The sequence below is a fragment of the Tachysurus fulvidraco genome, chromosome 3 (genome assembly GCF_022655615.1).
Source record: "Tachysurus fulvidraco isolate hzauxx_2018 chromosome 3, HZAU_PFXX_2.0, whole genome shotgun sequence".
NCBI lineage: Eukaryota > Metazoa > Chordata > Actinopteri > Siluriformes > Bagridae > Tachysurus > Tachysurus fulvidraco.
Window position 1 is genome coordinate 17,380,589 of NC_062520.1, and position 27,487 is coordinate 17,408,075.

General features: G+C 39.7%; 1 protein-coding gene across 2 annotated transcripts in view; it reads left to right on the forward strand.

Annotated features, from left to right (window-relative positions):
• Nucleotides 1-9,022: 9,022 nt before the first annotated feature.
• Nucleotides 9,023-27,487, forward strand: part of LOC113644451 (matrix metalloproteinase-16-like) — a 43,705-nt gene continuing 25,240 nt past the window's right edge. Inside the window, exons 1-5 of one of the 2 annotated variants that reach the window (XM_027149309.2) lie at nucleotides 9,023-9,506; nucleotides 18,725-18,873; nucleotides 19,333-19,347; nucleotides 20,393-20,515; nucleotides 22,524-22,828. In XM_027149309.2, coding sequence (XP_027005110.1) covers nucleotides 9,381-9,506; nucleotides 18,725-18,873; nucleotides 19,333-19,347; nucleotides 20,393-20,515; nucleotides 22,524-22,828 — 718 coding nt within the window. In that variant the 5' untranslated portion in view covers nucleotides 9,023-9,380. The remainder of the gene's footprint in view (nucleotides 9,507-18,724; nucleotides 18,874-19,332; nucleotides 19,348-20,392; nucleotides 20,516-22,523; nucleotides 22,829-27,487) is intronic. The other variant, XM_027149310.2, reaches the window with a different exon arrangement.

The window sequence follows — 27,487 nt, forward strand, 5'->3', positions numbered from 1 at the left end:
TTTCTGTACTGGTATTATAAAGTTTTTCTGTGTATTCTAATCTATGATATACTAAAACTTTAAGAGAAGTTCTTTTGCACAAATTTAGTAACATTGCTTAATCAAATTTGTGTGAATGGGCTGGAGGCAGGGTGTAACTCATTGTTTGGAGGGGATAAGAGCTGTGAGCTCTAAGCCACTATTGACTATTAGTCAGGGGAGAAGCTGAGATCTCCCTGCTAGCTAAACACATACCGAATCCCTCTGGCAAGGATAAAGTAATTGTCTGCAATTCGACAGAAGTTTTGAATAAGCTTGTGAAGCTTAAGTGTTGTTGGAATCTTTCTGTTCAGAATACAAGGGCACTTGACTGCCACATAGTTTATTCAGAGAAGCGGCAAGTGCACGGTTGAGTTCATGTAAAGTACAGTAGCGCAGAAGCAAGAGGTACAGTACAGTATATATTTCTTAAGTTCTTAAAATGTTTATTAAAGAGCACAAGGACGGTAGAATATTATCAGTGACTGTAGCCATTAAAAGAGATGATCACATGGAGGGGCTCCAGAGTGATGCAAAAGAAAAGCAAGGAGTCAGGGAAACCAAGCTAGAAATATATATAAGAATTTGCATGTAAGATAATAAAGTTGACACTTTATTTGTTTTTCACACCAAACACTTCATTGAGTCTTTGATGTACCATTCATACGTGTGTGTGTGTGTCCGGGTCTGATGTGGCTAGTGTGTAGGTTGGATCTGGATGGAGAAACACAGAGTGGGATGATGATCACTGGGGTGAGGTAAGAACTGACTAGAGTTGGATACAGTCAGATTATCTGAAAAGTCAGTCCTTCTGGGAACAGAATGTGGTGGGTGTGAAGCGTCCCATTTTTTGAAAGTGAGTCATGTAAAGGGGCATCTGACAAACTGAGCCAACTCTCAGTCATAGTCATAAACATAAACACACGCAGAGGGAACATGACAATTAAACCGGAAAAATAAATCTGTATCACTATAACACAACATTAATCTGATATCTTAAAAGTAAGTCAAACAAATAAACAATAAGGTATAAAGAGTGTTATTAGGATCAGAACTGAGGAAAATTGTGAAGTATTATATGAGAAATCATAAATTATTATTAATTTCTTATTTTAAGAATTATTGGTGATGGTGATTGGTCATACATCATTTCAGTAATTGTCCGAAATATTTTTTTTTCTCTAGGTAAACCCACAATGACTCTGCATAGATCCCTGCAAAGACTGTTTTTGTTTCTAAAAGCTTACAAAAGAGATGAATTGTATAATAGAGGTGCATTTTTTTCCAAGTGGGTTTCAAATATATCTTCAGGAATCCAAAAAATTCTTCTTCTTCTTCTTCTTCTTCTTCTTCTTCTTCTTCTTCTTCTTCTTCTTCTTCTTCTTCTTCTTCTTCTTCTTCTTCTTCTTATTGTTGTTGTTGTTGTTGTTTGGATCTGACACTAATAATATATGTTTCTTTATACAACATTAACCCATCATAAAATGGAATCATAAAATGGAACTGGCATTGTATTCTTTGTATGTTTTTTTTTATTTATTTAAACATAAGCACTCTTGCTTATTGCAATTGTGACTAACTTTAATGGTGCGGAGAAAAACATTAGCAATGCAATAAGCAGCACCAAGAGTATTGTTTGTTTCTTTTGTTTTCCTTGTAATTTTTTTTTTTTAAAAAAGCACTTTTACTTTTCCCCTATATTTGTAAGAATTTTATACTTTACTCTTTTGTATTCCGAGTTTTCAAATATAATATAGCATAGTAACAGTTAATGTTAAAATTGTGTGTATTTAGAAATATTTGCCAGTAAATCTTAATCTAAATAATCATCATGAAATTTGTTTCCATTAGTATGTGTGCATTTGTTACCTTTCTGCATTAGTCTTTATTTTATCACAACACATTTACCATTAAAGATTTTGTTTGCACAGAAAATAATAATAAAATAGTGTTTTCTATTTACAAGTCTACTGTCATTTATTTTAACTGTACATTAACATCTATTACATTATTGGAGTAATAACCATGATGCCTGTTTCATTTTCTAACTTTTTTCTGCTATTCATAATTTTGGTCATAATTAGACGTTCACCTGAAAGGGTCTTTATCTGGTAAATTGCTGGAAATAATAATAATTGTGTGGGATTATTTTTATCTTTGCAAGGTTAATTACAGTAATAGTTTATTTATTTAATCATTTATTTATGATTATTTTTCAAACAGCAAATTGCTGTAAATTAATGTTATTGTATCACACCTCTGCTGCCACTTGTTTAACTGCTTATATGAACAAAAGAACAATAGAAGAAACAAAGGAAGGAAGGAAGGAAGGAAGGAAGGAAGGAAGGAAGGAAGGAAGGAAGGAAGGAAGGAAGGAAGGAAGGAAGAAGGAAGAAAGATGTAAACATTAGATTAACAGTAAATAAAAAAAACCTCTTAAATAGTCCTTTGGTATCATATCGATCTCATCTTCAGAGCAAAATTCTAAGCACAAGGTTACAAATTAAGTCATGTAAGTAAACGAGGGCTGGATGCATTTGCCCGATTTCAACCATCATGTCTACATATACTGTATACAACATTCAAAACATGTATCATGTCTGTGAACAACCTAACAACAAACATCCAGTCTTTCAAAGCTGTATAACGACTGAGCTGATACAATAATACAGTACATCTGCTGTCTTCAGGAATGGAACGTAACAAACTACATGTAATCTTGTTGCAGAACTTACTGTACATGTAATGGTACATTTTTAAAAAGAATCAAATCTTTTTACTTTTGCTTGAGAAACATGTGTGTTTAAGACATCAGCTAGCAGAGAAATCTTTTGACGTTTTATAGTATGATAGTTATTCAGCAAAAACTATGATATCACTTCATGTCAATGTTCAAAAAAACAGGATTACATACACTATTCATACATCCTGGTCATGGTGGCAGTGAGTCCAGAATCTCTCCTGGGTACAATTGCCATGTGGCAGGACACCCCCCCCCCACACACACACACACACACACACACACACACACGCAGAGGATAACCCCTGTGGCTTCCTTATATGTTTCATGTAGATCAGTTGTAGCCTTTATGTCGTATCTGTCAGTTATTTGACTGAATGGTTTTACATAAATTATTTCTCTAAGACTTAAATCCGAATTGTTTTTATTGAACTTACAGAGACAATTTTGAGCATCAGTAACCATGTAATCATGACTTATCATTAATGAACATGGACGTCTAATTGGATTGTTTATTTATTATTATACAGGGTGGTGTTTTGTATTGAGTAAAATTCAAACCATCAACACTTGCAGTTTGGCTGATGGAGAGGGCTGATAACTTTCCTAATGTGCAGTTTTACTTATACTTTCTGTGGGATTTTCTGCCATCCTGCAGATGATGTTAAGTTTCTAACTCTTCCTGGTAGAGTCTCCTGATGTTGGAATGGGGTTAAAGGTCAAACAAACTCAAGCATAATCATCCAAGGCTGCTGAAACTTTGTCTGTATTTTCTTGTAAAACCTGCAGTATTATGGGATGCACTGGAAACTGAAGTCTGGATTAGGAACCATTTTTAAAGTCACATCTACCCATATTATATAAAATGACACCCAACGTAGCAATGATAGATTGTACAATCAGTATTATGTGTGGTAGTCCCTAACTTCAAACCTCTTCTTTTAATCTGCCAGAATCCTGGTTTATTAATTGGTTAGATAATTAAAAAGCATATCCAGCTATTATTTTGAATTATTTGAGCTAAGCTTAAAAGTTAGAAGTAATTTTTTTATTTTTATTAGTATTTTTATATTTATACTTTGTTTATTTTATGTTCATAATCATCAGCAAATTGATTTGGCTTTCAACAGCCCATGGACCTGTGATTTAGATAATGAAAAGGAAACTTACAACCTAGATGTTTGTTCTCCATCCTGTCATCAAATCCTACTTAATTCTTCAACTTGGCCATGTTAATGTAAGAGTGGTTGTTGAAATTGCATATAACTCATATCCCCAACCACCACTACCACCACCACCACCACCACCACCACCACCACCCACTTTGCCTGCTGTTCAAATGCATGGTCCAGTTCTGACATTCCTCATGGATCTTGTTTTGGCTGTCGCTCATATGTGCATGTAAAATACCTGCTGTAAATGTAACATAGCTCTGCTATGAACTTAGCTACAATTATTTGAGCTGTGGTTTTATTCCATGGAGCACTTCACGGATGGTATTGTATCTTAAATAACTATAATACTGATACAACAGTATTAAACAGTTTGGCCATTTCTGTTCTGTTCATATTGCTCAAAAGATAGAATCAGAGGCTTTTCATTACAATCAGTTATTTGTATTTTTTATGAAGTCACTTAAATATTACCTTGCCTGACCCTTAAGCATAAACAAGCATATCAGAAAGTTATTCTTAAAGCTTTATTATAAAGTACTTCAGTTTACAGCCCATGCTTATTTGTCATAGAAATAGACCCAAGTGGCAACTGAACTTTCAATAAAATGTGCAGAGCCTGCAGTTTACATGGCAAGATACAAGTGCATCGTCTAATTTAATGTGGTATTTCAATAATATATTACACCAGGTATCAGTTATCATGATGTACTTATCATGTACTTATCATCTCATTTGAATATCAGTGTAATAATCTTAGCAGTACACTGCTTAGGCAACACAGGCAAGACTGAATATGATTTATTTTATTTTTTTATTAGTCACTGTGCCTCAGGCACCATAGTGATAAGTGAATATTCTTTCAAAAGGAAATAATTTAGAAGTTCTATTTCATTTTGAATATAACCTGGAAAGCATCATGTGTTTCTGGTAGTACATTTAGAGACAGTTTTAATTTAATAAATACGTTATATTACTTCTCAGACGGTTGTGGATTGAGCCCTTTGAGCCAAGTTGTTACCCTCTCAGTTCAAGAGTCGACCCTGTGCTTGAACTCCTAATAAGCTGAGAAAGAAAGAAATCACACTGTGCTATATGTGGGACATGTGTATACACACACACACACACACACACACACACACACACACACACACACACACACACACACACACGCGTGTACACACATATATATCACTCATTACCCTTATAACGTCCTTCAGCATTACAACTCCCTCCTGGGGAAAAGTAAACCCCCTCCTGATGCTGTACAGAGGATGAGGATGATTAACTTTTTTGATGATGTGATTGTGACTCATATAATAATGGGCATTGAGTATTACTGCCATACATTATGAGTTAGCAGTTGTTATTTTCCTAATGACCATGATGATGTAAAATGACAAACTGACACAACTAAAAGAGGTTTAAACTTAGTACTTGGAAAATTGGTCAAATTGACAAATTTACTTGAACTTTTCTGGCTGACTTTTATTTTTATTTTTCCTGTTATTAGAACTTCATCTGACAATCTGTACAGAGAATATTTGTTCATTTAAGGCGGCAGATATTTTAGAAAGGCACTGCAGATTTTATAACTATAGACAAGAAACACTGTCTGATGAAGTATTGATCATGAATTGATTCTGTGAACATGTGTGTCAGCTGTTTTTAAAACCTTCTTCAAGACCCACATCTTTCCCATTCTCTTTATTCTGTCTAATTAGGCCTTCTAAAAGATTATTTTAATCCTTAATTACATACTGTGTGTGTGTGTGTGTGTGTGTGTGTGTGTGTGTGTGTGTGTGTGTGTGTGTGTGTGTGTGTGTGTGTGTGTGTGTGTGTGTGTTTGTGTGTGTGTAGATAGATTTTACACAAAAAAAACCTGTAGCCTCCTACAGCCAATATTTTTAGAATCAAAGATCAAAGTCAGCTAGTAGTTTTTTAATATATGTTACTGTATGTTTCTGCTATATGGTTTAAATTAATAAATTATTTTCAGTTGGATAATAGCGATGATGCTGAAAATACAATTTAATTTTATAGCAAGTTTCTGTGGAATATGATTTGATTTTAAAACCACAATGAAATCCCAGAATAATCTAATAATGGATGTGATGTCTGTCTGTTTGTGATGTTGGGTTTGATGGCCAGAATCAGACAGTCTGTTGTCTTTTTGAGGACGACATGAGAGTGTGGCTGTTGCTGCGTTTCCGCTTTACAGCAGGGGGGTTATGGATTTGACATGCAAAGTGATGGCACAAAGAGTGGGTCTGCTCAGTCTGTCGTATTACAATGAGGATTTGACATTTCTCTCTTCCCCACCAATAGTGCTTCCTGTCAATAAATGACAGCTCCTCCTTGCCAGGGGGTCTCACCTCCTTACTCATGCCCAGCATGGTGTAGTGCTCTCAGCACACCCTCAAACAGGCAGGGGGCTGTCTCTGGATAAAGTACATGACCACATATCACTGTGAGCATCTAAAACTTTGTGATCGCTCTTTTTTATCACTCCTCAAGCTTCTTCTTGCGTCATGACACCATCGCCGCTCTCCCACTGACATACAGTATGCACAGGGACACACAAGCACAAATTGTTCTTCAGACTGTTAATAGTTCATTAGTTCATAAATATATACTTTTAGTTTAATAACAGAATAAGCCACCTATTCAGAACTAAAAACACAAGTGTAGCTCCCAAGTCACATTTTCTTACATTATTATCCACTCTTCCTATATTTCCACTACATTTCCACTGAGACCACGGAGGGCTTGTTCCTTCCACAGTGTAAATTCTCATTATTAAACTTATTATTAATATTATACTGTGCTACATGCATACATATTTCTTAAAGGTTTCATTAGGTCATCTAAAAGTCAGAGAAATTATCAGTAACACTTATTTCCTTTTAACACTTATTTCCACTTAAGTCCTGAATTAGTTCAGGCTAACTGGAGCAGCGAAGTAGTCCTGGTTTTGTGAAAAGTCTATGAACTTGGTTTGACCTGTGGGCTCTCAGCTTTCAACTCTGGCAGCTTGGCTTCAGGCTCGATCAAAATTATATGCTGGAGAGCAGAGTCTGCCTACTGCATTTCTGTCTGTTCGAAGAAGTCCAACTGCTTTCTTGTCTACTGTACATTGGTACGGGTCATTTCATCTCAGGATTGCATCAGTGATGGTTGTGTTATGAAGAAATAAAGTTAAACGTGGTGGTTTAAGGAGAAAGAACAAGAGTAACGACACCATGTTATAATATGCTTACTTTCAGCTTTCACTGAGTTTTATGGCCGATCTGTTAGGAAAGCAAATGTAAGATTTTGAGCCATACTTGCACAAGGTGAACAGATGCACTTATAGCATTAGAAGAAATATTCTGAGAGGAAGGTTTGGGGGCACTCAGAAAGAGCCTCAAAACTTCAAGCCTACATTAAGGATTACACTGCTGAAAAGGAAATTATTAGAGGGGAAAGAGAAGGAGGAGGAAATAAGAGAGGAAAAGCACCCATGGTGGCACAGATGGCTGCTGAAATGAGTGTGAGTGCTCTAGTTTAGGATGCCATTATCTTCACATGTCTGCAGCAAAATGCCAAGACTCAGACCATAGCATCTACCCTGCACATACTGTACCACCATAACCCCACACCCAAAAGGTGGCCAACTGCTTGGGGCTTCAGCTCTGTTCTAAAAAAAATTACATTTCCAAGCATACATTGTTCACATTTTACATTAAAGCTCATTTGTCCCAGTTGTATAAATGACTCATTTTTCACAGGCGCAAGATCAAAAAAGTGAATAGCACTGACAGTTGGTGGATATAGTTAGAACCATGATTCCTAAAGGAACATAACACACCGTGCAGAGAAATCCAGAGTGAAAACTTAACCATTTCTGTTCAGAAATGATTTCAAATTCTTGCAATGCCAAGTTTGAAACATTTTGCTATAATCATTATTGTTTATTAATCTCTTTTCGTTTTCTTTCTTTTTAAAAATCTTCTTATGACTGATACAACTAACTGGTTTGGCCGTAGGTCTGTTAGGGTGCTTGGTGAATTAGCAAAGGTAAAAGACACTGTCTTTGGGTCAAGATGGCTATTAATGATTTTGATTTTTAATGGTTATGATGTTATTCCCTTCACATAGAGGGTTCCCATTTAGTGTGTGTAGTACACCCTTTGGACCCTTTGCAAATTGAAATCCCCTCAATAGGGTTAACGGTGTTGGTGTGGACCCTGCTGGGAAAGTCATCTGCTTCATTTAACCTGATTCCATTTTTCATCATCAGCTGTTACATCTGCATCTGTCTTTGGTTAACCATTTTAAATAAACACTAAGATTTGGATAATATAAGATTTTTAATGTCTCATTATGTATTGGGCATAAATACAGATACTACCCACTGTGTATTTAAGAAAACGTGGTGTTGTTGGTGTACATGTACATTTTGGTTATCACTTCCCTCTAGTGGGCAGATTTCTTTCTTTTCTTTTTCTTTTCTTTTGTGCACTTCGTCTGCTGAGCAATAGCTCAATAACATACAATACACCAGTAATCAATACAAACGAATTTATTAAAGAAATAAATGTATTCTATAAGGCTGCAGGATTAAACAGTGGAGGTGTTGAAGAGTACAGTGGTGTGGTTTTACAGCTTTGATGTGGTTCTGGATCATCTTTGCTCCAGTGTTTTATGGACACACAGGGAGTCTTTAGATTTACTACACACTAGAGGAGATGGTGTGTGTATTTGTTCCAGCTGACATTGTAGGATTTGTTATAAAGGAAATATAGCATGCAGTGTGTGAGACATTGTAATTATAACAAATAGCAATCGATTTTTTATTTGTATATTCTTAATAAAAATTAATAATTACAATTTAAAATATCTTAATCCGATTATTATTATTGTTGTTGCTGTTGTTGTAAAGCATCAGTGTTATCTTCTGTATGGTACATCTGAGGTGGTTTGACTGAGGTAGGTGTTAGGTAGCAGCACTGTTGTTACACGCGTCTCCTCTGTGTGTGTGTGTGTGTGTGTGTGTGTGTGTGTGTGTGTGTGTGTGTGTGTGTGTGTGTATTGCGCATGCGCAGAAGACCAGTCGAAAACGGATGAAAACTCGCAGTAAAGCTTGTGTCCTCGATACTCCTCAGCACAAAACATCACCATCATATCGGGCGTGCTGGAGGCGAGCGGCCAGTTCACTCACACACTCACACACACACACACACACACACACACACACACACATGCGCGCGCGCACAGGCATACACGCGCACAGGCACACACACGACGCAGGGACTCTGAGGCTAACGGCGTTCCTCCGGATTTCTCCTCCATACATCCTCCTCTTCACCGATGTTTCCGACCAACTGAAAAACGGGGATTTATTCCTTCCGGTTATGTTTGACTGTTGATACTAATAATAAAAAAAAACAGCCAGACCTGTGTACATTATGTTTTTGTTAGCATTTCATGCTAGAAGACGGTTGACTAGCGTTTATCCGGGGCCGCTGGGTTTGCAGTTCGTGCTTTGGATTGTATGTGGTGTTTACGGAGAGGAGCAGCCCTTCAGTGTGGAGGTAAGGAGAGCACTGACCTCACAAACATACTGACACCATACTCCAAACCCTGCCTTCTTCTTTATCTTCTTCTTCTTCTTCTTTATTATTATTATTATTATTATTATTATTATTATTATTATATTCAGCGACGCAGCGTTAGACTTCTCAAAACTGAGCGCAACTTGAGTCGTTACCCGTTAGAGATCCAGGCTTGTTTTGTTTCCTATGTCAGTAGCTTTACTTGATAAGAATCAGCTGACATAACGGTTCAAAACACAACAAGTCCACAAGTCGCTGATTAAAGCTGTCAGGAAGGAGGTGTGTGATGTCCAGATGATATCAGAGATGAGACAACAACACAAGAGTCTGTTGTCTAACACTACACCATATGCTGGATCAACAACACACGATACTTTGTGCTCCTTTCTCAGCTTCCTACAAAATCCATGCGTTATCCTGTTTAACAAGGCCAGTAGTGGAAAGACAGCCAAAGTGTATCTTGATATTTTCCTGACAGTTCATTTTTTCCTGGATTTGATGCTGTCTGTTTAATCTGTTAAAGCAGCGCCTTGCTGGAATGAATTGACTTGATACAACTGGATGTCCATTCGGTCATCCGTGTAACCAGAGAGGAGTCGTCTAACCTTTCCAAAAAGATAAAAGTTGGATGGTGCTGGTGACACACCGGGTGTATTTCGATTCCTTCTAATCTTGTTTAATTCAGGAACAAAAGGCTTTGTGCTTTGGTTTCATTTACATGACCTGTTCATCTGAGAAGGCAGATTATGATATTAATGTTATGATCCTGCTTTGTATTTAAAATGTAAAACAGAGCTGAGACGTCGGAACGATTTTAAGCAGAAAAGAATACGTGACCTCGGTATATTGGTGTCTTTAGGCAGAAGAAAAGGAAATGTCTGTGTACTTTGCAATTACAAAAGAAACCCCAACTTAATCTTCTTGATCCTGGGTTTCTTTACAGTTCAGTTGGATTTGGAAATTGCATTGGAAATCAGTCGTGCATGCAGGCATTCACACTGAAAGATATATATTTTAGGAACTGAGTGGGATGATCTCCCACCAAAATAGAGGACTGAGGGCAAACTATTTTAAGGCAACACATGCACCACTTTTTCCAGTGGTTTGAACTTTTCAGCGCGGTGATGAAAGACTTTTGAGAACTAGACGTGTGTAGAGTGGCAATGTCAGCGTCTGAGGTTTCGATCAGTTTTCAATTTATCAGCCAAGATGCCCCAGTGAATATTTCTAACGTTCATGAATCAGTATTGAGTCTGCAGAGAGGGATAGAAAGAAACACTCCAAACATAGGGTTAAAAATGCTAAGCGTTTTAAATTGTAATGGTGTGTATTCACTTATCTCTTGGCTTAAATTTGTTGCTGTGTTTTATAGACACATGGGGAGTCTTTAGATATAAAGGACGAGCTCTGGGTTTTAACTCTTTTGCCTGCTATTTCTCATAGGGTTGCAGTCTAATATCTGTTGGTTGCACATCGCTTGTATAACTTTCCATGCTTCCTTGTCCTTATTCTCACAGTTTCACACCTTTTGTTCTTCTTGCTTATAGCTAAAAAGCTGTTCCTTCTCTCTGGGCCATTCTGCTGTGATGGCACTGAAATATTTAATTATATTTCATAACGAATGCTTTTTTATTTTCTTTGATTCTCAAACAACACTCATTCCCTGTAGATTTATTTTGTGTGTGGCATTATTAATTGCTTGTGATAGATATTAACAAGTGTGAACAAAAAAGACAAGTATTAAGAAGAGACAATGCATGCAAAAGCTTTATTCTCGTTATCTCGCCAGCACTTTTTGCAGTTGGCTTTGGCAAAAGAAAATACTAAATATGACCACAAACTACAGCAAAGTCATTTCTGTATATCATGGTTGACTGAACGCATGAAATTAAAAAGTGGGGTAGAGGGGGAGGTCCCACTGTTACATTATTCAGTCTTTTAATTCATTTTAATACATTCAGTTTGCTGCAAATTTTCTGACAATATTATTCTTAATAAGAAATAATGCCATCTGTCTTTTTCAACAGCACAACATTAGCTAAATATCATTGCTGTCTTCCAACAGATTCTGAGTTAAAATGTCACTTTGTTCAGAATGGGAGTGTGTGTATGTGTGTGTGTGAGTGAGAGAGAAAGAGAGAGGGAAAGTGAGTGTCTTCTTTCCTTAGTGTTTGTTATCTTTCATTTTGTTGATGTTATGATAAAACAATCAAAGAAGCAGGAGCTGGGATAAAGAGCTTTACTTGCACTGTGGGCGACTTCCTTCCTTCACACTTTATCAGATGTGGAGGGGAAAAAAACAGCACCTTGCCTTTCTGCATCTTTCTGTGGCTGAAGCAGTGGTTTTGCATGAATGAGTCAGTGTGCTTATATTCTGCTGAGCATCAGGTGTCAAAGCCTGGTGGGAGTCACTCAGTCTCTCATTAAACTTTATCCACATGAACATGTATGCATGCAGAAAAAAATGAGGTATAGTTCTTTCTTTCTCTCTCTCTCTCTCTCTCTCTCTCTCTCTCTCTCTCTCTCTCTCTCTCTCTCTCTCTCTTTTTCTCTCTCCACACAATGCTGATTGACGGTTCAAGCTTCTCAAGATCTCTCTGAATTATTGAAAGGCACTAGTGTGACACCAGATGCTGACGTGGCATAAGCTCAGTCACAGAGGACAACACAACATCTAACTCTCCTTTAAAGGGTCATGAATGAACACAGAGGTTTATTGTTTTGCTCCATGACCCGTCTGAATGTTTATATGATGTGGCAGGAACTGATGTTTCAGTGTTTATGGCTGGGAAATAAACTGCTTAAAGAGTGTCTCCAGAACAGGCAGCCTCCCCAGGGCTGTTCTCTTTCTTGTGTTTCTTACGCAGACCCACTACTGAGAACCCTCGTCAGTCATATGCCAGTTCGTTTATGCTTTTCCTGAACTGTGCAAGGCGCTACTAGAGCCCTGTCAGCCTGGGTGTTCCAGTTTAATTGCATTGTGTGACAAAATCAAACCCTGTGTCTTTTATGCCTAAAGAAAGGGTTTTGGTTGTTAAGCAATAAACATAGCTTGAACTTGGCATTTAGCCACTTTGCAAGGGGGGTGTGTGTACATTCTGTTTCTACGGTGTGGGTCATCATGTGCTTATAGAGAGAAGGAGTGAGAGAGGAAAGAAAGACAGGGAGTTGTGTTCTGTGCTCAGTGCAGCATGTTGCGCTCACACATGGTCTTTCTGACGTCAGCTTGGCTTTACTGGGAGAACAGATTTGTGTGAGCCCCTGGGGTGCCTATGATATGTCAGTGTGTTTACCTAGCACACTGCCTCATAATGGGTAAAAACAGTGGATAGGTAAAGTAAAAACTTAGTAGTTGTTTGTTCATGCCACCTGATAATCCCTTAATAATTAAACTGATATGTTAATCATGATGTAGGCTATATTTGGTATAGAGTAAACAGATTGCTGTAATTCTTCTGCTATCTTTTACAATTTCTGTTGTTTTAATAATCCATTAACTAAAAGAATAATAAGATTGTAAACCATTGTCTGTTTCATTTAATTATCTAGTCTGTATTTGTCCGTGCATTGTAAGGTTGGATTGCATTATATAGTGCTGTTTTGTTTTTGTTTTTTTGTTTTTTTTCTCAACAGCCAGAGCATTCCTTGTTGCTGAAATGCAAGCAACTTTACTGCGGTCACAAACGCTGCTCGCTGTCCATGCAGTATTCACACTTGGATGACGTATTGCTGATGCAGAAATCATATAAAACTTGTTAACAACACAAGCAGTGTGATGTGATTAAACAGCTAAACATGCTGACCAGATGCATGCCTTCCTTGTTGTTATGGTAACACTGACACAAAATCTCACTCTACACACGTGCACGACTTTGGATAAGATCTGTACAAATGAGACATTAGGACACATAACGTATAAACAAGTTCATTAGGAATCTGCAGTATGAGACAATCTGTTTGGATTTGCAAAAAATTCTGCAGGAAAGCCTAGACTAGAAAAGATGCACCACTTTACCACTCACTGACTCTCTCTCTCTCTCTCTTTTCCTTGCTCTCTCTCTCTCTCTCTCTCTCTCTCTCTCTCTCTCTCTCTCTCTCTCTCTCTCTCTCTTCACCTTGCTCTCTTTCTCTCTCTGTGTTAGCTCAGTGGACAGCAGCTGAGAGACACTGAAATATTGTTTGCTACAATTCAACCCTGATTGCTGTTGGAAGCTCCAGTGGTGATGAACACAGTCACATGGGCACATGAGACACTCGGCACTCATGACAAATAGCTTTCATTGCATGATGCTGTATGCTCAATGAAATCTCACCCTGTGCTTTTGTTGTGCCACACTTTACATGTGGTGTTTAAAAAGCCTTTGGTAGACAAACGTGTCTGATTTTTAATGTTTGCCCTGAACTGTCAACATTTGATTTGCAATGAGGGAAGATTCTGAAACTGGAATTCAGATTTCACTCTTTTGTAGCTGTGTAATGTGAGACTAGCGCTAGTCACTACAAGGGCTGTGGCATTTCTTGACATTTGCCCAAAAGTACAGTGTGGCCGAGCACGCGGGAGGGTGGTTGTCATAGGGACTCTGTGTGCACTATGTGGCACGTGTCCTGCTGAATTATTTAGCTTGTGTGAGGACAGAGACGTGAGCGCTGTTTAATGGGTGCACACACATGTACATGCTGAGCTCACAGATCCTGTGTGCCTGTTATTGGAGTCTTTTAAAAGCTGTAAAGGCCTGCTGAATACCAAGCAATGAATAAAATGTGTGTTTGGGGCACTCGTGGCTTCTGGTACACTCGCAGTCATTTACTGAGTCAGTTGCCTGACTGCAGGTATGCGTAGTCACTCCTTAACACTTCATTCTCAGAAATGACACTGAATGTGAATCAGAACTGAAACAGACCGCTTAGGAGCTGAAGCAAACCTTCAGCATGTTAGTCTTAGGGCTTCATGTACACTGTGTTTTAACATGCAGCTATTGTAATTGGATAGTAATACAAAATAAAACTACGTGTGTGAGGGCGCGTGTGTGAGGGCCCGCACGCGCACGTGTGTGTGTGTGTGTGTGTGTGTGCGTGTGCGTGTGTGAGTGGGCCCATGTGTGTTTGTGTGTCAGGGCCCGTGGTTGTGTGAGAGGTCCCACGCATGTGTGTTTGTAGGGATGTGTGTGTGTCTCCTGATTCTTTGGAAGTATTTAAATATTTAAAGTGACATTTCATGAATTAAAAGCCTTGATTTTTACACACTGAAGTAGGCTGTTATGAAGTGTTTTTATTTGACACTTTTCACAGCCTGGATAATATGGAGTCGCTCACAGGAGGTAGTATTGTGTGGAACCTGAGCCTAATGTTAGTTACCTGTTAGTACACTCATCGAAAAGTCAAATGGAAATCTAGCCAAAAGTTTCTGTAAAGCAGCAAATAGTCTGCCTGATTAAAACCTGCGTCTGTCAACAGACAAGCTGTGTCATAAAACTCATTGAGGCAAACATACTAAGCACTGAGCCTCTACTTTAGGATTAGATTGTTTTTCTTTACCAGCTTTACAGATATGTTACTGTTTTGTACCTTAACAGATGTGATGTGATGCTTAGGATAAATGAGAACAAACTGCCAAGCAAACAGAATACAGATGAAGAGAGTATAAATTAGTGCAAGTAGAAAATCTAGCCTTGGAGATCAGCGCTCTCGTGACCCTTTCATTTTCATTTCTCATCCCCACTACACCTCCCCTTTCTATTGCATGCATCAGTTAAAATGTTCTATTAGACAGCACATTATATAGCATTTTTCTGAATCTAATTTGGAGAACTCAAGGAATATGGGAGGTGACAGCCACCAGCAAAGCGCTTCCTGTTTCCATTGACAACAGTCTGTCTGGCGTTGCCATGGCTGCATCACCATTCCGATGGTGTCGTGTCGCTAATGAAGCGCTCTGGCAGCATTAAAGGTTCTGCTTTGATGTTTCCACTGAGCTAATTACTTCTCTTTTGGCCTGTTAGTGAACTGATCTGAGCTGGATCATATCTGCAAGTTCACACAAGTTCACTGAGCAGCAAGTTCATCACTGCCTTCAGTCACCTGGACCTCGGTCATCACGAGACATAAACAGCGTCGTTTGACCTTAACAAACTGTGATGTTAGCTTTCACAAGGTGCTTTTATTTCAAATCAATTTTACACACTTCGAACTTGTGTCTAACGTGCACAGCAGTTCAGGGTGGATTTAAAAAGGTATGGCTGAACACTGTGTGCAGCTAAAGCATGAATCCTCTCGAATTACAGTAGCACTGAATGATAGACAGCTGAGCATGAAACACTATTGACCTGTTCAGTGCAACTTAACATCCTTACACAGGCAGAGCAAAGAAAACCATACATCACATAGTGAATAAGTGTACAAGCGTGATGGGAGTGACCCTGGGGCCTGTCAATGAGCCAAATCATCTATCAGTCCCCTGCTCCTCCTCTCTCTCTCTCTCTCTCTCTCTCTCTCTGACTCGCTCTCTTACTCTGTGTCTAGTTTCTCACTGTCTAGTCTCTTTTTTTTGTCTCATGCTCTCTCTCTCTCTCTCTCTCTCCTGCATGATTTGTGTCACTGCATCTCTCAGAGTATTTGTGTGCTGGTCACCACTGGGTGTTCCTGTATATTTAATTTACTGCCAATTGCCATGTTTTTGCAGCAGGGCCAGATTAATGCAATATCTGCAAAACCCAGCTACAGACTGTGTAAACAAACATTAGACCACAAGTCTGACGTCCATGCAGGGCTTTCCCTGAGTATGAGGTTCAGAATGAGCTTCATGCATTTAGCTCTTCGGGATTCTTCATGAGCCTTTATACATGGAGTGTTACTTTGGTTCTATTTAGTGCCACTCGTGGTGCACGTAATGTGGAAGCGAATGATCAGCTTACTTTACTTCCTGAACAAGTGCAGAGCCGAGTACGAGCTGCGTTCACATTCGCTGGGTTCATGGCTTAGGTCCAGTGCACTCGAACTCGAACCTCCTACAGAGCTCAGGTTCAGGTTTGGTACTGTAGTGTGCTTGCTGGTTTCACATCACTAAACCTTCATGTGAGCCATGCTCTGTTTCTGACTAAATTGCCAGTGTGAAAGTCTCATACACTGTAGTTGCTGTTACAGAAGTATAAACCAGGCGTACGTCTTCACTACCACACACATTCTCTAAGCTTTTTTTAATTTATTTTTTTTTTTTGTTTTATCATTTAAGATTTCAAACAAAAGTAGTGTTGTGTTGCTTGTGTATTTTACTAAACAAAAGATGTGGGCTGCTATTAGACATGATATGACGTGAGGTGAAGACTGTGACGTCAGCCCACCCAAGGAGCAGGGCTTATTCATACCCATACTGTCAAAATACATGTTTGTGCTGGTTTATCAGACACTCACACACACACATCTATGCCACATCAGATAAGAGTTACATAAATGTAGTGCACACAAAACAGCTTTCCGCATGTCAGGTTTAAAGGGAGCATTTAATAAAGTGGCACCAGTTATAATGCTTCAGTGAGCTCTTAACTTTTAACTTCTATTCAGCGCTTCATCACTTTGCATCCAAACATTAACAGATGGAAGACAAAGACATGAATGAAGCAACACATCCTGTTATAAAGTCATTTTCAGTTTAACAGACTTGTTCATTTTGTCTGCTGATTATTTATATTTAATCTGTGAAAATCATCAGACTACACAGCTCTTTAGTGTCTATAAGCAAATAAATTAGATTGTGTGTCTTTCTGTGGGTGACCTGATTTCACTGGCATTTATGCCAGGGATCTGGTGAGTAGCACCAAACACACACACAAAGACAGTGAGGACAGCACAAGGGCCACTGGCCACTGTAACGTGGCTCACTCAGGCTCTGCAGTTTAAATCATATCTCACGTCCTTTAAAACTGTCTATTTAAAGGGAAATCTCATGTGCTTTGCAATACTTACTAGACAGGTCAATATACAGATGAATATACAGCGATCCAGAAAAAAACTCTTTATTTTATTTCGGAAAGTGTTCCCAAAACCAAAAGAAACGCAAAGCCTCCAGCAGAATAATTAAGCAACCAAATGTCTAGACACTGGTAGATTGCATCAGTATGAGCAAGAGAGGATTACACACTGAGGGGAAGAAGTACGTCTTTAAATTCAACTCAAACAGTCTTTAGTGGCTTTGTACAATCTTTTCTGCTCATACGTGGTTTCTAATTTTCGTAGTGAACAATAGCTCACTCTGCCAGACACCCAGCCTCTGAAGGTGAACCCGGTTTGATAGTACAGCAAAAGACAAGATGCGTGTTTGATTCCTGCTGACAAAAATGAATAATTCAACCCTGTATGAACATCTACGTCCTACAGACAGAGTGGCAGTGGATTGATAAGAGTTTCTGATTTACTCGGGAGCACGTTGGCAGACTAGACCAGTGCTTTTGTCTTGTAATGAAGACTAAGCAGAGTGCAGGCTGGTATCATTTCTCCGCTTGAAGGCATCTCCCATCCGCTGCGCAGTGAAGAAAAGGCCAAGTACACACTCACAAACCCAAGAACTACGAATAAAGGGAGACAAAGTGAAAGGCTGGAGGAGGATGAGGATGTATAATGAAGCTTTCTGGTTCAGGTGAAATGTTTTGAAATAATGTAGAGAGAATTTTTTAAGATTGCAGCTCAGTTCAACATGCAGGATTCGTGTCCAGCTGGATAACTGCATTGCCTTTACATCGAAGTAGCTTGAGGTGACTTGGTGTGAAGGTGATGCACAATGCCAGATGGCCTTTGTGTGTGTGTGGTGTGTGTATGTGTGTTTGCTGTTTTATTAATAGGAAAGACAACCACAAGGGCATGAAGAAATGGAAAATGTGCAGTTATGTGTAATGTAACACACAAACACACTTTTTTGATATCGCTATGATTCTGTGGGTAGAAGACCTTCAGGGATGATGTTGGATGCTAGCAACTCTGAAAGAAGGCAGGAGGTTTTTTGGCACCACTTACACTGTACCACACTTCTTATTGACTCTAAACTGCAAAATATACAGTGATATGAAATATACAGCATTAGACACACTTTTATGATCATTCTCAACATCGATCATCTGTTATTGCATTCAGGTTTACTGTAAACGATGCGGTACTTTCTGTAGTTGAGCCTTGATTGACCTTTGTCATGTGTCTTTTGTGTCCTACAGGCATGGCTACAGCGATATGGCTACCTCCCCCCCACAGACCCTAGAATGTCAGTCCTACGCTCAGCTCAGAGTATGCAGTCCGCTATCGCTGCCATGCAGCGGCTCTACGGCCTCAACGTCACCGGTGCACTCGACAAGAACACCGTAGAGTAAGTATAGTAACTCCGATCTACACCAGGATCAAGCCACCCAGCTCAGTGCCCACTCTCGTCTCCCACTGCCTGCTGATGCAGAGGAACTTGAATGCCAGGCATAACACAAGTCACATGATTTTATTATTTTTTTTTTTTTTAAATAAACTGCCTTCAGATTTGATATGGCTCACAAAGTCGATCAGAGCTATTAGATTGATGTTATCATAAATCTACTCGGCCCAACGTCTTCCTTCATCGTCCTCGCTGTATATGAGCTGCTGTGCCTCCTTTATTGGGCTTGATGCCACGAGGCCCAAATTGTCCACCTTATATATTTATATGTACTCATGATGTGCTGAATCTACTAAGCGCTCCTCACAATGTGATGTATCAACAGCTAACACCTTTTGTGCCTCTAATATCTTAATTGTTGTGTGTCCTTTTGTTTCCTTTTGCTTCTATGTAATGACGTAGCGCTAACACGATAAGGTGAGGCACCAGTTCTTCTCTTGTGTGATCGTTGCTTGTTGTTTGTTTGTGTGTGTGTGTGTGTGTGTGTGTGTGTGTGTGTGTGTGTGTGTGCACGCGCACATACACTATGGTCATTCTTTCGTACTTAACCCTAACCCTCACATCTGTATATGAAGTGACAACCAATTTGGGTGTGCAACCACTTTAGCAAATGGTCCAGCTAATAGAATTTTTTTCCCCTCTCCTTCTCCATCTGTCCCCCTAACACTACTGTACATACTGTTCAGCTGAGGAAATGCTCAGGAACAAAATTTGAATGAGAGCGAGGTCTTACTCAACATGCATACACACTCCTACACACACCTACACACAGTATATTGTTCTTATGATCACACGATCATGATAACAGTATTAGAGAAAATACTAATATTTCAGAAGCTAGAATTATTTGATCGTGTTCTGTGAGAATCCTGACAGGGTTTTGAGTGTGTTCTCCATGGGTGAACTGATAAATTGTCAGAAGACAGGCCAGTCTTTAACCATGACACTTCACATGATGTCACTATTTTAGTAGGTTTTTGAGTAGGATCAAATACACAAACACATGCTAGTTGTGCTTCCTGAACTTGGTTATGCCTGGAATGCTGAAATGTCTTTGAGTGGTATCTCAGGCACAGAATAATCCTCATGCACACACACACACACACGCACGCGCGCACACACACACACACACGCACACACGCACACGCATGCGCACACACACACACAGAGCATAGACTGTAGTGGACAGTTTCTCTCAGTCAGAAGTGTGGCTTAGATGTTGAGTACTCTCTTTTCTTTATCGCTAGCTGAAGCAATGGAAAATGTGGATTCTTTCATATTCCTCAGAAACCTTGGGAATGTTCTACTCTGTCCCTCGTGTTTGTGTTTTTTATTTATTTATTTCTTTAATTACGTGTATCTGTTAATGCCTTGGCTGCAAAGATCATGATGTCCTGACCGCTTTGTTTGGAGAGTAATCCAGGTCTCTCTCTCTTTATCTTCCTCTCTGTCTGTGCTGTAGCTGGATGAAGAAGCCTCGCTGTGGTGTACCAGACCAGCTTGGCGGCGCCTCCAGATTCAGTGTACGGAAACGACGCTACGCACTCACGGGACAGAAGTGGCAACACAAGCATATCACGTACAGGTAGTGTGAGGAGTACAAACCTCTTTGTTATGTAATAATAATAATAAGAAGAAGAAACTCCTGTGATGTATTGGTGTAAGTATGTGTAGCCTCATAGACCCCCTGGATTTAACACTGATCCTGTTGGCATTTTAAAGGCTATATGTAAATGCAACTCCACACTGCAGATGTACACCTCAGGTCTCTGTAAACTAACCAGCAGCAGTATTGGACTAATGAAGCGATCACCTTCCCTTTGGCCTCTCTGTCTCTCTGACAGTCAACGTTTCCTCGCTTTAAGTCAGCTATTTCCAGTCCAGTCAGGATGTATATATACTTTAATCTTTTCAGCTCACGTGTTCTTTTCTTTAAATGTTATAATGTTACACTACATCATATTCTCTTTTCTGACCCTCATTCTAATCCCTGCATATAAATCTGATTTCTGTCCTAATCTGAGCTGATTTTTCCCAAAGTTTTGATTTCAGTTTGTATTAGGAATCATTCAGGAATAAAACATGCTAACTAACTAACATATCTAACTATCTAACCCACCATTAGTGAGGAAATAAAGCTGGTTAACGAGATGCCAGTGAAGCAGTATGGAGGAGAAAGCGGAGAGAGCCGAGGCATTCCCCACTGGGTCATTTGAATGTTTGCGTCACATTTCGTTCCCTAACCACCATCCAGAGTGTTGTTTAATATGAAATTAGACACTCAGGTTTTTAAAATTTGTTTTTACTTCTGTAATTCTGTTTTTCTCTAGCCTACTAAGGCAGTATATTCAGGAAAAAGTAAAAAAAAAAAAAAAAATCTTTATCTTCAAAGTAAAGAGTGATCTCAAACCTGTTTCTGATCTCTGAGTGGAAGGCATCTTAAGGGCTTGTTATTGAAGATTTAAAATTTGAAGGCGTTATTTTTCAACACTAAAAATTGCTGTAATGTAAAATCACCTCACACTGAAAGCCGACTGTATCCTGACTAATTTTATAGCAGACTTGTGCTGATAAAATCATTCATTTGTTTTTTACCAAATTGAAACATCTGAATGAAAGTGAATGGAAAGTCGATGTGTTAAATGACAGCAAATCCAAACTTCAGGCTCTAAAGCTGAGCAGTAGGAACTACAGCCAGTCATGGGAGTGTGAGAAAGTGTAAACAAAGCAAACAGAAGAGCGAGAGGAAATTTTCTAATGAGCTGGTAAAAGTCAGCCAGAACTTACTGTGTTAGGATTCACTGCAAGATTTGCAGTTATAGGCAGATCCGTATAAGCGGCAGAAATGCAAAGCAGGGTTAGTGTTATGATATATTTTCCAGTGAAAATATTTGACGGCACTGTTTCCCCTGCACACAGTTTAGTGCTCTCACACACAGGCAGAGCTTGTGTAATATGCTAGTCGTGAATGGACTGACAGAAATGCAGAATTCCTTTGAGATGATGTACAGAGATACGAGAGAATGACGAATGAAATATTGATTCAAGTCACTCCGAGCACACACAACCAGTAGGTGGTCATAAAATAGCCACATCAGTCAGTACAGTAGGTGAGAGAGGAGTGTGTTTTGAACTGTGAGCTCTATAGTACTACTGACAATGACCACTGTCTCAGAAGCCTGGCATGCTTCAGGACTCAGTTTCTCAAAATGTGCAGACCTTTCTGCTTCACCTGCAAAATTAACAAAGGTATAAATGGATTATTTTTGCTTTTAAGACATTTAGGGATTTGAAAATTTCCCAGGATGATGATGATGATCATTCTTAATTAGAAAAGAAAAATTAGTCACGTCTGTGATCTTCTTTATAACCGCAGCACAAGTTTCCTGCTTTTCCTCCCATACCTTTATATACAGAAGCAGTACATATGTTTTATCGTGTGTTTCATTGGGCTATTGAGAGATTCACATTTCATCATGATGTAGAGACTTGATCAGCATCATTGTCAAATGATCTTCCTGGTGAATTATTGCACCTTGTATCCTCAGTGTTTATCAGTGGCGTTTCTGACCTCTTACTTCTCCTCTGTACAGCATAAAGAACGTCACACCCAAGGTGGGCGCAGAGGAGACCCATGATGCCATCCGACGGGCATTTGATGTGTGGCAGAACGTGACACCGCTGCGTTTTGAGGCCATTCCCTACAGCGAACTGGAGCGAAATAAGAAAGATGTGGATATTACAATCATATTTGCCTCTGGCTTCCATGGAGACAGCTCTCCCTTCGATGGGGAAGGGGGCTTTCTGGCACATGCTTACTTCCCTGGGCCAGGCATTGGAGGAGACACACATTTCGACTCAGACGAGCCCTGGACCCTAGGGAACCCTAACCACGATGGTATGTATTGCACTCCTTTCATCTGAGCCGTGAAAGTATTATGGCACAAATAAGCTATATATCTATCCTGCATTTTACCCATTTAGCCTAGATATGATATTTTATCAGACAGGGTGTTTTAAGATGACCCATTTCACATAGACATACTATTAATCTAAGAGTTAGTTACTTCTGCAGCTCCTTCCAGATATAATAGAAATTGTTTAGTAATGTAGGACAGCTGGGGTTGGTCCAGTACACACTGTGCGCAAGTGCTTCAGATAAAGAACGACTGCTGTGACCATTAACCCCTAATGCCTCTTTTTCACTGCTTCTCAAAAATGACAGCCCAGAAGTCATTTAGTTTTATTATACAATGGTGGGTTCTTTCTGAGCCTGTGGATGTGTTAAAAATATTTATCTTGTGTGATTAAACTTTTTGCTAGTTAGCCTGTAAAATCTGAGCAAACGTGGTGCCCTCATAATGGGATTAACATATACAGTAGATATCGGACTGGGCACCACATTTAAGCCAGCCTGGTGGGTGAGCAAATGGAATTATAATTTGTCTAGCCCCAAATCTGAATAGTAATATGATCTCTTTTAAAGCGTGGAAGAAAAAAAAACAGCTTTGGGTTTTTTTTGCCGTGTTCAAGGCCAAGTTCACTCCATGATCAAAAGTAAATGAACACCGGACCATCACACCCATATGTGCTTGTCCCATTCCAAACCCAAGGGCATTAATGTGGAGTTGGTTTACACTTTACTGGTATAATGGGAAGGCTTTCCAATAGATTGTTGATCATGGCTGTGGGAATTTAGCCTTTAGTGATGTAGAGCACTGATGTTGGCTGAGGAGGCTCTGCACAAAGACAGTGTACCGGTGGGGCTCAGTGGGGGGCAATTAAGTCTTTATGTTTCAGTATGTCTTAATTTCTGGTTTGGGAAAAGAAAAAGTGGTATATTACGAAGGACAGGGGAATAATAAGCTTATGTAAACCTATGTAAATTAAATATGTGTAAAAATGTGTCAGATGTGTAAAAAACAAAGTGTTCAAAGTAAATTCATACTTTTATTACCAAGGTAATGAGAGACACTTCAATGGTAGGTCCTGATATGGTGGTGAAGATTTAACCTGTAACTTCAGGAAAGAGCTATCTCTCTCTCTATCGCTCTCTCTCTCTCTCGCTCTCTCCTCTCTCTCTCTCTCGCTCGCTCTCTCTCTCTCTCTCTCTCTCTCTCTCTCTCTCTCTCTCTCTCTCTCACACAGCATTGGATGCATTCAGAAAAACTTTTTGAATTACCAGTTTTTATATAACAGCTGAACTGTGCCTGTGTGTGTGTGCGCCTTTGTGTGTGTGCGCCTTTGTGTGTGTGCGCCTGTGTGTGTGTGTGCGTCTGTGTGTGTGTGTGCACCTGTGCCTGCGCGTGTGCCTGTGTGCGCGTACGTGCAAGCACGTGTGCGAGTGTACATGCACGTGTGTGTGTGGGCCTCTGTGCCCGTGCGTGCAAGCACGTGTGCATGTGTACATGCACGTGTGCGTGCACATGTGTGTGTGTGTGCCTGTGCGTGCGGGCCTGTGTGCGGGCCTGTGTGCGGGCCTGTGTGCGGGCCTGTGTGCGGGCCTGTGTGCGGGCCTGTGTGCGAGCGTGTGTGCGTGTGAGCGTGTGTGCCTGTGTGCGAGCCTGCCTGTGTGCGTGCTTGCGTGTGTGTGCGTGCGTGCCTGCCGGCGTGCGTGCGTGCCTGTGTGCGTGCCTGCCTGCGTGCGTGCCTGCCTGCGTGCGTGCCTGCCTGCGTGCGTGCCTGCCTGCGTGCGTGCCTGCCTGCGTGCGTGCCTGCCTGCGTGCGTGCCTGCCTGCGTGCGTGCCTGTGTATCTCATCGGGGTTGAGTTCTGGACTTTGACTTGCCTATTCCTAAACCTTGATTTTTGTGCTTTGTATCACTTTCCTGTTAGATGACCCAGTATCATCCCAGCTTAAGCTGCAGGACAGATGGCCTCACATTTGTCTCAATAATATTCTGCTATACTCTGGAGTTCCACTTGGTCTAAATGACTGCATGTTTCTCAGGTTATGTGACTGCAAATCATCACCACTCCACCATGATGCTTGACAGTTGGTATAAGGTGTTTTTTTCTGTGTGTGTGTGTTTTTTGTTTGTTTGTTTTATTGTTTGTTTGGTTTAATGGTTGGTTGGTTGGACCATGTTTTTTTTTTTCCACATTTCCACCTCGTCTAAACAGTCTGAAGCATATTGTTCCAGAAAAGCTCTATTTTGTTGAGAAATGAAACTTTTCCTAGCCACCCTTCCATGAAAATCAGACTTTTCTTTTCATTCCTTCCTTAACATAAACATTTAATGTGCTTACCGAGTTCTTTGGGTCATGATCATGTAGGTAGCTATTGTCTTTTTCTTCATGTTTATGAGCATTAATCAGGCTGAACTTGGACACAGTTTGTTGGGACATTTCGTCCTTGATAGATTGGAACTTTTCTTGAATGGTCTGTACTTGTGCATCATTCATACCTAATTAACCGGCTGTTAAATGCTCTCTTAATAACTGTGAGAAGTAGGAAATGTGTACTTATTTCATCTAACCTGGTTTCTGAAATCTGAGGAAAAAAATGACTACATGTTGAAATCTGTTGTGTTGTTTTGTCAGCTGAAGTTATTTGTTTTGTTTATAGACATTGGTGAGGATCACAGTTATTATTTAACACGGTTATTTGATAGAAATACTGGACTTTCTTTTTCCCAGGGAAAGAATATAAAAATACATATATTGCAGTAATATTTGAGCCTAATACCTCAATAATAATGAAATGATAGCAATTAGGTCTCAATTGTTATTAGAGTTTCATACAAACAAAGAATTATTTTGCTGTTACAATGAAATATCAAAACTTAATCTACCAAATCTAACCAAAATTAAATAAACAAACAAAATTGAATTAACAACAGTTTAAAATGAACTAAGCTTGTGGTGTCTTTACATAAAGTTCATATTCATTTTCGATTTATTTGAATTCATTGTCTGGCGACCTATGACCTCTGTCTGAAGTGTAGCTCAGTAACTGATGTTGCTTTCTTCCAGAGCAACAGGAAGCCTGTGTCTGTCATCAAAGCGAGCTGAATATAATATAATAATATCAGCTTGTCAGAAATAATGTCAATAAAAAACATTTTGAAAACGGCCCTCTCTAGTGCGAATGCTGCACGTCACAGTGTGTGTCTGAGTCAGTTACCAGCTACTGATGTCTGATCTTTTAGAAATCTCACATCTACAAGTCACAGCTCTATTTTTGCCTCCCGTCTCTATTTAAATTTTCCATTTCTCACCTCTTCTGGCCATTTTTCATAAGTTTCACCTATTGCTCCTGCTCTCCAAATATCTCTGAGCGTATCACTCCCTTCTGCTGTTCCACATTTTCTATATGAATCACCTAATCTTCACACTCTGTCTGGGTCTAAGAGCCAGCGCTGTTACTCTCTTCCTGTCCATTTCTATCTCCTACCTGATCTCTCTGTCTCTCTCTTACCTTCCTGGTGCCATGTACTTCTTTTGGAGACAAGTACACAAACATTGTCACACGCATTGTCAAATCAGATCTCTGGTTGGTCTGTTGCTAGGGAGGTGCCAAGCAACTATGAGCGTGTAATGCTGTGAGCGAGGGATTACAGCCTTCTTACCCCTCCTCCTTTTCTTAGTGAGCTACATGGACGTGTGCCAGTGGACTTCTTCACCAGTGTCTGGGCCCTAGCTCACCTCAGGCTTTCTGTTCTCGTCTGCTTCTCATCCACTTGCTTTCCCTTTGTTTACATTCTCTCTCACACATACAACACACACACACATGACCAACATATATTAGATGCATTTTTTGACCAGGAAAAATGCTAGAGATGACCTGTGCTGAATTTAGGGCAGGAAAGTAATGTATAAATCATACTGTTATCCTGTGAGGATGAGGAGTGACTCATAGCTAACCAAATATTTTTCCAGGCCGGTGAGCACTTGACACATTGCTTTTATCCTGTGATTCTTCTCCCACTTTCTTTCCCATTCCTCTGTCACTATTTCTCTCTTCTCACACTCCCAATTGTCTGAGCGCTATAATGTCTGCATTGTCAAAAACCTCTGTTTGTGTTTGTGTGTGTGACATGTTATTATATCTTGGAGGGGCTGTTTTATGTAGGTTTTGTGTGTGTGTGTGTGTGTGTGTGTGTGTGTGTGTGTGTGTGTGTGTGTGTGTGTGTGTGTGTGTGTGTGTGTGTGTGTGTGTGTGTGTGTGTGTGTGTGTGTGTATGTGTGTGTGTATGTGTGTGTGTGTGTGTGTGTGTGTGTGTGTGTGACATGTTATTATATCTTGGAGGGGCTGTTTTATGTAGGTTTTGTGTGTGTTTGTGTGTGTGTGTGTGTGACATGTTATTATATCTTGGAGGGGCTGTTTTATGTAGGTTTTGTGTGTCCTCTCTTTGTCACTGATGAGACGGGTTGAGACGGGTTTAAGAACGCAGTGTCCAAGATGCTGAACATGATCTGATATTATTCAAAATAACAATAACAGCTGTGCATCTTTATATAGCTGATGTAAAATATGTCAATAATTTAGCTGAAGCCTATTTAGTCAACATTGCTAAAGCAGTTTGAGTTTACAGACTAGTCCAGAGATGTAGCAT